This window comes from Aythya ferina, assembly GCF_964211825.1.
Source record: "Aythya ferina genome assembly, chromosome: 2".
NCBI lineage: Eukaryota > Metazoa > Chordata > Aves > Anseriformes > Anatidae > Aythya > Aythya ferina.
Genome location: NC_140297.1, coordinates 102,299,329 through 102,314,976, shown reverse-complemented (window position 1 = coordinate 102,314,976; position 15,648 = coordinate 102,299,329). Strand labels below are relative to the sequence as shown.

At 34.7% G+C, this 15,648-nt stretch overlaps 1 protein-coding gene across 2 annotated transcripts in view; it reads left to right on the top strand.

Moving 5' to 3' along the window:
* The window catches only part of DOK6 (docking protein 6), a 246,417-nt gene that overhangs the window by 150,902 nt on the left and 79,867 nt on the right, over positions 1-15,648 (top strand). For both annotated transcript variants that reach the window (XM_084511406.1, XM_084511407.1), the window contains exon 5: positions 4,214-4,403. In XM_084511406.1, the coding sequence (XP_084367532.1) occupies positions 4,214-4,403 (190 nt within the window). The remainder of the gene's footprint in view (positions 1-4,213; positions 4,404-15,648) is intronic.

Here is a 15,648-nt window from a genome sequence, read left to right as displayed (position 1 = left end):
CTTTATGCTACATCTTGAGATTACAAACTACAGCCAAATCATAGGGATTTCGTAATGAAGTTCATATAGCTGACCTGTTTTAAGGCATTTTCTAGGGTCTGCACAAGTCCTTTTTGTGATTTTCTACATGAAAACATTGTAGATGCTTTTTATTCATTTTCTGTTATCTTTAATCAATTGTTACAGGGTTGTTGTGTGTATGTTTTTTTTTTTTTTTTTTTTTTTTTTTTTTTTTTTTTTGTGTGTGTATTTTTTTTAAGATAACCCAAATAAAGGCAACTTTATATTATTTGATTTTTTTTTTTTCTCCAGAAAATAAAGACATTTACAGTTTTAATGGCTGGGTAAGACAGTCAGTTTTCAGATTCTTCTCTACCTCACTATCAGTGAAATAATTAAAGATAATTAATTAATGAGAACTTTTTTTTAATTTCCATTGAAATGCTAATAAGCATTTCTGCACATTATTAACAGAATCAAAGCCATAATTTTTTAATTCTAAAACCATGGTTCCTCACTTTTTAAACCAAGAGAAATTGTTTTAACAAACAGTGCTGTGACCAAGACTTGGAGCTCTCTTTCCACCTGAAAATAATAGCTTCATAAGATTCCTAGATGAAGAAAGAGTTTCTTCCAGACAGAATGTGAATGTTTGCTTTCAAAGCCTCTTCTTATATGGATCTGGCCAACCTGACTGCCTCCTTTTGAAAGCACTTTTTCCCTCACATTAAAGCTGAAATGAAGTGAAGCCTCTGGATTACAGGATTGGAATGTTGTCTGTTCAGCTCTTCATCTGGGATGATTTAGGCAAAGGCATCCAGTGATAAAATGATTAGAACCAGGATTATTAGGCCTCCCAGTCATTTTTTGTTCCCTAGTACAGCTGCACTTCAAACTGAAAGACTGAGAGCATTTCATAGCTGCCACCAAGTCTCCATCTGAGTCAATACGCCCATTTTAACAAAGCCCCTTCTCTTCTCTGGAAACCATTATTAAAGGTCATGTACTTGCCAAAGCCCAAATGCTAAACACCTTTATGTAGACAAAGTATATGACAAAGCATTGCTGTGCTTATTCAAGGAGATGGGAAAGAGCAGCTACACTGAAAACAGTGTGGCAATATATTACTTCAGCTGGAGTCCTGCACTTCCTGAACTTTGCTCTTACCAGTTTTAGAGGAGAGAGCAAGATTGTAATACTAAAATGGTGAGGAACTTCACCTGCTCAGTCTCAGTCTTGACTTATGCAACAGGATAGCATCTTCTTGATTGGTTTCTTCCAATTCCCTATTTGTTGAGGACCTCATTAACTTCTATGTATTTAATCTGACCGCCCAGTGGACAATGATTATCTCACCCCACTGATACACAGATGATGACTGATCCACAGACAAACTAAATATCTCATTCAATGTGATGCAGAAAATCTGGAAACTGAATTCAAGTGGAACTGATTCCAGACATCCCAAATCTAGACTATGAATGCTTATTCTTGCCAGTATGAGTTTAAGGGCAAAACTTCCCTCTAAAAACTGAATGATTGTATTAACATTATCTAGAAACTTGATCAAATGGACAAATTAGACCCTACATTTTAATTCCTGAAAACATTTAGTAGTATTCACACTTTTTCATGTCCTCAATTTCCTGCTATTTTAAAGTGTTAGTAAATTTTAGCTTCAAAAGCACATTTGTACACTTTCTTTTCTTGCCAGTTTGAATAAGTTCTAATAGTCCCACATTTTGCCCTGCAGCTCATGGTCACTTCCATCAGGCAGAATTTCTTTAATTCATGACACCTCACCTTAGACACCAACCTCCACTACAAAGTAAACAAACAAATATCTCTTGACCTTTCAAAGATACTGTATGTCCTCAAAATCCCTCATGTAATAATGTCCTCAGATGCTTTAGAGAAGTTGAGCATTTTGAGTGTGTTCTGATGGCTTCTAAAACAGCTTGAAATAGCCTTGTGTCTTCAACACAATAATTTAATGTCTGCTTTGGAAAATAATTGCACCTTTCCATTTTCTCTGCTGTCCAAGTACTATGTCAGTGAAGAGTTAAGGGTAGGATTTCACCTCTCATATAGTAGTGCCTTCCCCCCCATGCACACTGTGTAACTTCTGTATAATGGGGAGGCCTAGAGAAGCAGCTGATATGCTGAATCTTTCTTTCAAATACTGGAGGTAAGTAATTGAAAGCAACAGCACGGTAGTGTAAAATTGGAATCTAGTATATGATAAAATCACATCTGCATACCTCCTAGGCAGTTTTGTATGACTCATCACAGCAGCATACCGAAAAAGGGCAAATATATACAATTCCATTGTAAATTATGGTATCTTCTCCACAATTGCTTTTCTGATGCAGTCATTGACCTGTACCTCCATGCGTGAGATTTCCGTTTATTTCAGTAGACATTAGATTTGACCTGTGCCTAACACATAACTCTTGAGAGTTAGGGGAAGTTCTTTTCAGCAATTTCAACAGCATGTGCTTATATATTTATGCTGTATATTGGAAGACTTTTACAAAACATCAGGAGTTTTGCACTTGTTACCTCAGTCCTAAAATACAAGTTTTAGGGATAAGACCATTAGCTTGATTAATGAGAACTGGAGCCTGGGAGAAGAGGTTGAATGGCTATGAGACAGAGTGAATCAGCTGAGGAGTCATTAATGGGACGAAATGAAATTGACTAAAACAGAATAACATTGTAGATGACAAGTTTTCATACAGCTATGCAGGACAGCAAATCTTACTGCTTATCCAGCTGTTCCATTAATTCTTCAGCCAAACTTTTGTTACTTTATTGACACTCACACTCTCATACACAATTCTGGCATATTTTGTATTAACTCACTTATTTGCCATATTTTCACCGATTTGTCAGAAAAGTACATGTAACAAACTATTTAAAATGGAGTCATAATGTTGGAGTTATTGACCATCAAACACAACTGGAAGCTGCATCTTATTTTGATTGTTATGATTATTTCTCTCATTTTATACCTCTGATTACTTTAAATTCCTTCCTTTTTAAAAGAACACTATGAGAAAATACAGTGCAAATAGTGTGTTCAAAATATTCCATGCCAAATTATCATTCATTGTTAAGTACTAGGAGTGAACTTTCTGGCAGGCATCCCTTCAAAGTACAGTTTTCTAGTCCTGTTCACAGAATGAGCATTCATCATGTTCATGCTTCTAATTTTTCTTACCTTTTTTTTTTTGCCAACACCCTTCAATATAACAGTATTGACACTTTGCATTACTAACCTGTTTCAAAAATGAAATGTTTCAGTGCCTTTAGAGATGAAATACTCTTGCACTTCCAAATATACAGCCTGAACTTTGTTTTCCTTTCTTTGTAGAAGTAACATTAGTTATTCTTCAAAACAAATTACATTTTGCTTTAAAACCTTTTTGCTATTATTATGGTATGTGTATTTATTTATTTTTTCTTCTAAGTTAGTTTTTGTTTTGCTTATTAATTCACTCGCAATATAGGCACTTCAGAAAATTGTTAATGCCTTTGAACTCGTATTACAATGACAGCACTATGAAGTAGAAGAGTAGCTGATAGCAATTGATGTTGAGACCATAATATTATGTAGTGTTAAATGAGATTTTTCAATAAATCGATTATTAAAAGTGTTAAGAATTTTACTGAATTGGAAAATAATTAGAAATTGAATGCAAAAGAGTAATTATTAACAGGCTTCAATAGGTAAACCTGGGTTTTCAAATTCAGTTCTAAGGGGCAATGATTGTATATACCTGTTTTGCCAAGATACTTATAGTTCTATTCTTTGAGAGAGGAGTCTCTATCAGAGTTCAAGCCATTGCAATTTTTATTTGCAAAGTCATGGACCTTACTGTAAGGATGCAGATTTCAGTTCAGTTGCTGGAGTCATATATTAAAAAGTACTCTGAAGATCATGTGTGAAAGATCTTTCAGTCTGCTGCATTATTTATACTGAAAATGAAATGAAAATTCTCCTCTTGGAGTATTGGCAACACTTCTTGGGCATCAGTGAATCCCCACCACTGTTCACAGGCTAGTAATTTGGCCTTGATATCTGAACCTTTGGTAACTAAAGACTTTATTGTTGTAAATATATATATATATATATATATATATATATATATATATGCAATGTTAAATCTTGCTTAAACCTTCTATGCCTTATTCTGCTTTTGTCTTCCAGAGCGATTCAATGTATATCTTATGCCTACACCAAATTTAGATATCTATGGGGAATGTACAATGCAAATCACACATGAAAACATCTATCTCTGGGACATCCACAATGCCAAGGTCAAGCTGGTCATGTGGCCTCTGAGCTCTTTGAGGAGATATGGACGTGACTCAACATGGTTCACATTTGAGTCTGGAAGGTAAGAGTTAAGGAGAAACAGCAACAAGAAGTAAACAATGATTTTTGGGAAGCACTCTGATAAGTTAGATTAGCCTCTCGTCTTAAAGTAAGAAAGATGGAATACATGGCTTCTCCATAGACTTCCATTTGTTGAATATCACTTTTCAATATATTCAGCCCAGTGTTCGAAATAAACATTAATATACCTCATATTTAAAATGAGCTTAAACTTTATGGCTTGTCACCTCCCCTTCCTCTGATTTTTATTTAACTGCCATTGAACTGTCATTCTTAGGTTTTATGGGTCTCACAATGCTTCTACACTAGTGTGCTATATATCTGAGTACAGTTGATACAAAAGTGAATTCTGGAATATAGAACAGGCTCATCATACAGTGGAATAGCTTCCATCACAGTAGATATTACTTTTCTGGGTGTTTCTGATGACTGATTGCCACCCTGGTATATAACTGCAAGCAGGAGTACAGAGAACATTGTAAGCCCATAAAAAGGCTAGCTCTATTTTTCTGCCTGCAGTTTTAATCCTCATTGCCATTTCTTTTCTCAGAACAGTTTTAAATATCCATGCAGCTCTGTTTTGTCTCCCTTTCAGGTCTTTTTTAGTATATTTCATGTCTTCATTTCCTGTCATTAGGTTCACTGCCTTTTCTTTTTGATACATTCTCTCCTTGGTGATGTTTAGTCTTTCATTTTGTGGTTCTAGACTTTTTGAAGTCTGTCTTCCTTATGCTGAGACTTGAATTTTTTGGAGAAATCTATGGAATTGCCATTGTTTCTGCATTCTTCTGTTAGCCACACTGCCTCATTAAAAAACTTGATACAAATTTCAGTGTGTGAAATACCATTGTAGTAACAAATATTAAATATTCATGGAAATACAGTTGGTGATCACAAACAAAAAGACATATCAAATACACTCCACAGACTAATTGGGTAGCAAGCAAAATTCCTATACAGCTTCTTATTGATGGGAATTATTACTTAATTCATAACTTTATATATCCAAATTGATCACCAGAGCGTCTTAGTGCTCTGCTATTTTTCAGTGATAACTTCAACATTAACAATCATGAAGACATAATTCCTTCTTCTATTTAATAATGTTTTTCCAAAAATCAGCAATGGCTGACCCATGTTTCAGTTTAATTTCAGTGATTAAACTGTGGGGTTCATGCAAGTATACAGTTTTAGTAAGAATCATTTGGTAAATCATAACTTCCCTCAGGCCTTAAACTACTTCATGGGAAACTAAAAGGCACATGCCTGCTCAACACCAGAAATTACCGATCAGTACCATATTACTCGAGAAGAAGGGAAAAAGAAGGGGCGAGGGGGGAGAGGAAACTAGGATTTAGCTTTATCTTATTCTTTCTGAATATCCCATTCATCTAACTCTGATTAAATTTGTATTCTCAAGCATGTGTTCTATTAAGGGGGAATGGGGTGATTTCTGCATAAAAAGATAATGATTGAACTGTTTGCTTACACAGATTAGTATATCTATCTGTCTTCTCTTAATTGATTCTGAAGGAAACTCTCTTTGGAAATGAGAATCATCATTAACTCAAAATTAAAGTGCTAAAACTAATTCAAATTAATCACTTGAAGTTGATTTGTAATACAGTGTTCAAAATGTGGGTGTGCTTCTTCTACAGTATTTTCATTATGAAAAATTTCATTCTATACCATCCTGAAATTCTAACTTTTTCAGGATGGTTGCCTTCTGTACTGGTCTATATATAGTGACTGTATTTATTCAGGAAAAATGAGCTTTATCTCTCTGCTTTTTCAAGTCTCCCACAGTATTTAAATTTCATACTAGTATCTAAATATCACAATCCTCTACATCCACAGACCATGCAACATGATGAAACTGGATTATTTTCCTGTATTTTATTAGTATGAGCTAGTTCGGCCTTTATTTGTCATGTTTTATTACCTTTGATCTGATTTGTCCCTTTTACTTGCTTGGGAATGATTAATCTGTCTGATTTGGAATTGTGTAAGGACTAGATTTTGATTGGCAGAAAAATATGGAGGTAAAAAATAGGACTAGAGAAAAAATCAGTATCTTCAATAACATCTGAAGACTATAAAGACTAATGCTCATTTTAAAATCTGCTGTTGATTTGTTTGGGTTTTTATTTTTTCAATCAGCATCTTCTTTCTTATCTTCCTGAGACATGAATTTATCATTGTCCCTTGATCTCCTAGGATATATAGTACAGTAAATTCCTGATGCATGCTGTCTTATCAGAAGCAAAGTGTTCATCCATGGTTTATGAGAATATTACATAGTAAAAGTGTTTTTGCTTTAATTTTTCCCCAAGGCTTAAATATTAAATAGAGGCAATTTCTTTAAAGGAAATATTTTGAAATAGGTTCTTATTTTTTACTGAGCTTTAGCAGTTATGCTAAAGTATATATGTATGTGCTCAATTTGCATGAACATTAAGAGCTCATTTTCATAATTATTTATTTATTATCCAACCTCAATTTTGGTATTACTTTCACACACACACACAAAAATATCCCTCACATTAAAATAAATGGACATATTCACAACGAAGTACTATAACAAACAAGTGGATCAGAATTAATCTTTCAGGCAATTAAATTTATCTTTAATAAGCATATTGTCTTGCATTTAAAAGGAATTCAGATATATAAAATTAAAGTATTCATTTATCTAATGAAATCTAATAAGTACACAATTGAGAGTATGCATAAATCATGGGTAGAACGAACACAGATTTTATTTTCTGTTGTGTTTTCCACTGAATTGAAGTTTCTGAATATGTATCTTTGTACTAGCTACAAAGTTAGACCTATCCTTACTTTTCATTATTAAGCAAATTGGTGAAAGCAAATATTTCTTGCAAACTGATTTAGTCATTTGCATTCTTCGCTATTCAAGTTCTGCTGAAAAGTGGGGGAAGAACAATTTTGTGTGGCTTATGTGGCTTGTGTGGTTTGATGCAGAATGGTGAGATTCCCATTATTTAAAGTATCTTATTAAGGGCAATCCCACTCATTTAATCTATTGATCAAAAAATAGTAATTCACATCTCTGTTGGGCACTACAATGGCTTTGTACTGATTAATGCTGTACATCTGGTATAGTGAATGGGAATTCAGTAATTCAGAGCCCCAAAGGACCAAGCATTTACTTTTTCCAAGAGCCAGGCTTTCCACCTAACAAGCTTCAGATTGGCTTGGCTGGTTTTATTGTTGAATTATCAACAATTTTCCTTAAGGTTGTACACAGGTAACGTGTTCAGATAATTCACTGTTATTATTTTGGTTATTGGATGTGTTGGAGACACTGTGCCTAAGAATGCAGTTAATCTGTGCAAGTTTCTCTTAGAATTTATGGAATCGCCACTTCACATGGGTGTTAATCCTTGACTGACCCTGAAATGGCAAAAAAGTTCCTTATGGAACTTGTCTTATGCCTTATGCCTACTCAACTGTCCAGATGAAGATAATGCAGATATGCATTGGAATAATTAATTTTATGCAGTCTAAGAAACATGCTGGTAAAGCAGTAAAATAGGTACAGATAAATTATCTCAAGGTCCATATTAGATGTGAAGACTGTTTTCAGTGCCAGAGTTTCAGAATTCATTTTTCTGATGTAAACCAAACATTCTAAAGTCCATAAACAATGTTTAAAATTTACTTTATGGAAACTGAAAAAAAAAAAAAAAGAAAAAAAAAAAAAGAAAAAGAAAAAAAACAAAAACAGTTATCCAAGCTTTCCTTTTGGCAAAACAAGCTGGCTGAGGCACTTTTTGTAGGAGCGTAAGAGGAGACTCCTAAGAATTCATAATTTTTTCTCATATCTTGGGGTAGGGTACTGTGTAAAGTAAACATTCATGGATGTTTCATTGTTTTTGAAATGTTCTTTTTTTTTTTTTTTTCCACTTTGCTGCAATTCTTCCATGGACATTAAACAATATTTGCTATGTATGAAAACTGTGTGGTCAAGTCTGTTAATATCTGAGATATCTGAAAACAAAAACAAACAAACAAAAAAACAGTCAAGCTTAAGTCAAGTTAAGTACAGTGAGAAGTTGCAATATGGGAATATGTTGTGAAATGCCAAGCCAAACTTTGTCAAATACCTTTAATTTCCAACTGAGCAGAGAGGTAAATATGCTCCTGGAGTTTCAAGAAGAATAAAAGGAGCCACGAATCCACTACACCCTCCTTTTTCCTGAAATATACTTTCTTCTATTTCATAGACAAGATGTAGAAATTTAAATGATTTTCAATATTTCTAAATTTATTCATGCTCTGCATTTGAAGAACATAGTGTGAATACTGTGGCATTAAATCACACTAAACTTTTGCTTCATTTGTCTTTGATTGTGTTTCTGTCATGAGAAAAAAAAAAAAAGAAAAAAAAAAAGTAATGAAATGTGATATTCCATGACACATGACACTTCAAAGATCTGGAATCTGTTTGTTTGGTTAAAAAAATATAAAGCTCAAGCATGGCAGAGTGGTTACGTGAGACTTTCTCAGATTTTCTTTTCTGTGTATGCGACCCACAACTGACATACTCATTTTCTCAGTGGTAGATACACAGATGCTAGGGTTATCTGAAGCAGAAAGTTCAATGTTTGCTTCAGGCACTACATCTGACTGATATCTTTCATTTGTCTGTCGGTGTTCTGTGGTGATTGTGTGAATGTGAAAAGCATTAGTCGATAAACCCTTAGGTTTTGGGAAACATCCTCTTTTTCTTCCCTTATGTGAGGAGAAGTTCCTTAGGTATGTGCCTTTTGAGACAGTTCTGGGACTTCACATGCTGGTGTATGTAGCAGCTCAGGTCTACACCTCCCTGAAGGAAAGCATTTAAATCCTGATTGCTGGTGAATTGTCTAAATCATGTGATAAGATGAATCTAAATCATTAGATGAACCTAAATCATAGATTCAGAATATCACTGAAAGTTGTAAATTCTATGGGTTTATAAGCCATATGAGCATTCACATGGAGCTGCAGTAAAATAGACTTATAATTTCACATAAACACTCACTCAAATCTCTCATTATCCACTACTGTATACTGTTAGGTTTTTGTTTGCTTGTTTGTTTTTCTGTGACACTTTTTAAATATTTTTTAAAAAGCTATAACATGAATTTTATGTGGTTTTGTTTTCTGTTTTTTCTCACTGCCTCTTCCTTCTTTTTTGTATTCTTACCGAAAGTGGCATGTATTGCTAAAATCTGAATATAACTACAAACAAAAAAAGACAAGACAAACAAACAAAACAAGAATATCTTGTCTCTATCCTTCCCTTTTTTTTTGAGTAATCACATAGCTCTAGTTTTAAGATGTGACATTTTCACCACTGAAAAGATTTAATTAGTTCATGGCATTCAGAAGTACCAGGGTTACACTCTAATATGTTGTAATTGTAGTTCCATTACTACTTTTTTTTTTTTTTTTCCATTGCAACTTCATTCCAGCTCTCAGTTTCCTTCTGCCCAGTTTCTGACCTGGAAGAATTTCTGTGTTAGTCATCTAATTTACTTAAGTCCCACTTAAAAAGGAGTTGTGCGTTTAACCTATCTACATGACTCTTATTATGTTTTTGATCATAGCACCTAATTAGAGCTCTTTTATTGGAATAATAGTAATAATAATAATAATAGTAATAATTTGTTGTAAGTTATTTATAAAGTGCTCATTGCATTTGTTCTCTGCCAAGGCTCAGACTGCTTTTGTGTTGGTAAGACACAGTGTGGTCCACAAAAACTCACGTGCAAATAAAATTCTTCACAACATAACCAACTAAGGCAGACAGAAAGGATTATATGCTAGCTTTTTTATGCTACATTTCTACTGTGTGTTCTAAAGTGTTCTGCTTTCCTTTAGTCCTTGTTTTAAAAATTCAGCCATGATATGTATACACACACCTACAAAACTTTCACGAAGAATGCTTGTGACATTCCACTTTGCTGTAAAAGCTCTATTGTTGATGAGAAAAACAATCACATCTCAGAAAGATAATCTATTCAAAGAATAAAAGTATTTTTATTAAGCTGTAACTTTATTGCAAATAGATTGAAAAGTCACTGACTCCTAGGACAGGGCAGCAAAGTCCACAGCTGAAGTTTTGTAGCACAGTAATGAACAAATTTATAAATGCTAAATCAACAGGAGTGAAAACACCACAAATTCATTGATTCTCTATTGTCTAAGCAGTAAAATTCTTTACAAATTTGCACTGAGTGAAAAATATGTAGTTAGAAAAGGTCACCTGAAGTTTGTCTAATGAACATAAAAAATGTGCAGCTCAAAACAAATCTCGTCATTTCTGTGGTATTTATAGAAGTCTCCTATTTTTATATTTTCCAGCCAGAAGGCCCAGCATGAATTTTTCTTTTCAGCTAATCACTAGGTATGCAGTATCTTTGGCATGATCTAAATGTTACAAAGTTATTAATGAAATCACTAATGGTATTGGGTTAGCCTAGTATGTTAGTGGACAGCATGTTATATTCCTTTTGATGATCCTGAGATAACAGGAACTATGCCTTCCAATTGAAGTGCACAATTTGATTTCTGCCTTCTAACATGCTTTTATGGCATAATCAAAATAGGACTTGTTTTGAAATATTTTGAGATTACGCACCATTTTGCTTTCTGGTGGCTTTTCATCCACATGTAAGCCCAGAAGAGTTGATATTTACTTACCATTTTCCAGCTGTCCCTTTTTCACACATTGCTCTACTGAAAGCATCCATTTTTGCATTAATATTCCTGATGCTGAATATGACTAATGAGGTTATTGCTATGTAATGTGTGAGAAGAAACAGACAAAATAATTCATACATTCATAATCATATTAGGACTATATTATTATTACTACTACACTTTTTAACCATTGAAGTCCATAGTGGGCAAAAATTAGTCTCATATAGCAATTCTGAATAACTGTAGATGCCCCAGCACGTGGTCCTTTACTCTGAAGGAGTTGTATTAACCTTTAATATTCTACCTCAAAATACAGGACAACTGAAACATCTCAGATTTGAAATGTAAAGCTATAAAAATGCTGTTTCATCCATTTAAAAAATAAATAAATCAACAGCACAACTCAAGTACTCATGTATACAAAATGCTAATAAATTTCATAATGGTGTTCATTTTTATACATATAACATTTACATTAAGAGACAGGGTTTCTATTTTAGCTTTTAAACACTGCTGCAACCCCTACCAAGCCAATTTTCATGAGCTGATTTCATGCTGAAACTAGGCAGCTAATTACCTATACAGACAGTAGGAGACTGTTAAATACTTTACACAGGGAAATCCAGAAAGCAACACTTTTAACAGAGACTATCTAGCCACCAAGAATGCTAAACACAAGTAAATCCTCCTTTTCTTCAAAGCTTTGAGTATAGTACCATCAGCTGAGGAGGTTTGAAATATCCTCTATGTGCTGTGTACTGCACAAATGCAGAAGGAAGTAATCAAAATGCAAAGGGCGAAATTTGCACAACAAAAGAGTCTTGTTCATGAATATGTAGGAACCTGTGCAAAGGCATACTTGCACATACACACACAGAGCATTGCAGAAGCATTGAGGGGTGTGTTTTTAAACATTTGTAGGCTTCATTTGTTGTCAGGAACTGTGTTTCCTAGGCTTTGGCTGGCATATAGGTTTATTCTAAAGGTCATTGGAATGTTTGAACAGTTGTTTGTTGTGTGTCACACATGAAAATCTGCAAATGAAAGTTTTATTTTTCCCTCAGTCTTGGGACTTGATTATTCTGGAATCAAGTGTCAGCCATGACTCAGGAGCTGAGAAGCTTATGTCAGCAGGCTGGTCTTGGAGGGTTTGACTAATATCTGCCAGATTCCCTGTTCTCAGCTAGTGTTAATTCATTGTTATCACAAATAATATGTTCACTGATAAAATGCCTATTGACATCTTTTTATTTAATTTTACTAAGACATATCACTAGTGGAGAATGAGGGCAGCCACTGATTTCTTTGCTTCAAAAAGGGTTCATTGGAGTGGTTTGGGCCCATGATGCCATTGACAGAACAGTACAGCAGTTTCAGAAGTACCTCTGTGTTCTGGATATAGTAACTATGTGACAGCAGAAACTGTAGTGCAGGAATGTCCATGGTTGTTCTTTTTATTAGGCATTGAATTCTTTCTTGTCATTATTAAGTTGAATGCCATTATTAACAGAACTTTATAAACATGTATATTACCTATATACTTTTGCATATATACTTGCATGTGTGAACTCAGTACACCCACGACTGTGTTGGAATATGTGTGACTGTATAAGGTACTAATTTTTTTCTACCACTATACTTATTTCAAATGTCATTTATGAATCAATCAATAATCATTAAAGAAATTATTTTTTTATTAAATTAGTTTTTTTCACTTCCATTAATTTCATTAATTAATTATTAATTCCATTAGTTATGCCATCAATTAGAAAAACAAAATATTCTCCACTGTAAAAAGCTATAGCTGTACAAAGCCAAGACAGTAATATTAACAGTAAATTGATGAGGAATTTTCTTTCATTTGCTTTTTGTGATTTTTTTATATATTTTTTTTAATTCTATATTCATGGATACCAGAGAACACTTTGGATATTTTGGTTAAAACATTTAAAGCATTCTCGGAAACTGATATTGATTTCTCATCACTTCTCAACATCTGCACTCTTAATGATATCCAAGTTATGTTTTGCGACTATTTGCTACAAATACATGAAAAAATATTTTACAGATGTATTTTACTTATAAAATAATATAAAATATGTATTATTCCCAGTTGTATAGGGAATACAATACAGTAGCAAAATGTCTATACATATAAATAGCCAGGCCTGGAAGAACTATCAAATTTAAAATTTGTGGGTAATTCCTTTTATTTTTTAGATAGTGATGGCATACTCTGGTGAAATACAAATGTCCATGTGCTAAATTTCAGTTTCTGTTTTCACAAAGCATTCTCCTAAAGAGAAAAATGTGTAATAATTGAAAACCATATCACAGCTTTCCCAGCATTATTGTGCCCCCCTCAAGTCTTTTACTGCAGCTAAGTGTTCTCTCATTCTAATTTAAATTAACTAAAGAATTCTTAAAATGCTGTCACATAAGGGAGATGGAGAGCACTTTATACACAGTGCCTGCTCAGAAGCATTCTAGAAAGTGAGGCTATTTTTGAGGTGGGCTTGACTGGTCCCACAGGCTCTTTTAATCTTCCACTTATTTATAAGGTACTGAAGGAAGGTATGTCCCTTAGCCCCTGTTAGAGGAAATGCTATTAGCTACTGTGTCCCTCCTAATAATACTTCTTCACTATCACAGTAAGTTATTGCTATTATTGCACTATTAATAATTCCGCACTCTGAGTAATAGTGCGATGGTGTGTGATTTATTTCAGCTATGAGTAGTCACTTGTCACATATTTTCTAAAAAGCTTCCATCTTATTAGAAAGAGGTGAGGGAAAGGCAGAGTCTAATGGAATCCTTCAGTCTCAGCAGTTCCAGACATCATTTGATCTTCCTGACTTTTTAGAAGAAAACTCAGTACAGTGCTATAACTCACCAAGATGCTTCATCTAGTTGATTATCCTGTCAGTGGCCAAAAAGTCAAATATAACATTGCACTTGCATGACTTGCTTGAACCAGTGCAACAAAACAGATTTTCACATTTTAAAGATAGATATATACACATATATACTTGGACAAGCTTGAGGAGTGGGAGTATGTGAACCTAGTGAGGTTCAACAAGTCCAAGTGCAAGGTGCTGCATCTGTGTCGGGGAAATCCCAGACATGAGGACAGACCTGGTAAAGAGGTCATTGAGAGCAGCCCTGCAGAAAAGGACTTGGGAGTTCTGGTGGACAAAAAGCCTAACATGAGCCAGCAGTGTGTGCTTGCAGCCCAGAAGGCCAACTGCATCCTGGGCTACAACAACAGAGGGGTGGCCAGGGATGTGATTGTCTCTCTCTACTCTGCGTTTGTGAGGTCCCACCTGAAGTTCTCCATTCAGGTCTGTGGCCCCCAGCACAAGAAGGCTGTGGAGCTGTTAGAACAGGTCCAGAGGATGATCAAAGGGTGGAGCACCTCTCTTACGAAGAAAGGCTGAGAGAGCTAGGGATGTTCGGCCTGAAGAAGAGAAGGCTAGGGGAAGACCTCATTGTAGACTTTCAGTACTTAAAGGGGACTTATAAAAAGATGGAGAGAAACTTTTTGCTTAGTCAGATAATGTTAGAACAAGGGAGAATGGTTTTAAACTAAAAGAAAGGAGATTTGGATTAGATGTTAGGAGGAAATTCTTCACTCAGAGGGTGGTGAGGCACTGGAACAGGCTTCCAAGAGAAGCTGTGGATGCCCCATCCCTGGAGGTGTTCAAGACCAGGCTGGACAAGGCCCTGGGCAACCTGGTCTAGTGGATAGCATCCGTGACAGGGGAGTTGGAACTAGATGATCTTTAAGGTCCCTTCCATCCCAAGCTACTCTATGATTCTATGATATATCCATGTCTTTCCAACTTGGAAAATATCCCTCCTTTAAAATGATATTTTAAATGATCTTTGATATACTTTTTGAAAACAGCATCTTGGGATGAATGACAGAAGAGACTTTATTTTCCTTAATTGCATGATATCATGCCTCAAAATTCATAAAAGTTGGCATTAAATAAATAAAAGTGCAAAACTGCATTTATTTGTATACAGTATATAAAAAGAAACAAACAAAATTGAAACCCTCTGATAAGTACCATTTACCATTAGTGATGCTATTGAAGGACAGTTTAGATGATGACACAGTGGAAATCCCTGAAGTTCTTTCAGATGATGATTAAGGGTGCCTTATCTTTTTTAGTGAAAACTGATTGGATGATATTTCTGTTGACTTGTCTAAGAGAACTGTCACTGCCACCAGAGAATGAAGAGTGACAGCAGTGATCCAAACAAACAGTGGTCTGGAGACAACCATAGCATGAGTGTGTTAAAGGTGTTTTGCATACACAGTGGACCAGCTTGCTGGGACTAATAGAAATGAAAGAGATTGATGCAAAACTGTTTTGTGGGAGGACTAAGCGCATGGAAGCAGAGGAGGAGACAGGAATGTGGTGATGAAATACATAGGCTGGTAAGACAGAAAAAGAAAGGGATTTCTGAGTAAAAGCAAGGTACCTGATTTTTTAAAGAAGCACTGTAACAACTTTTGGAATACA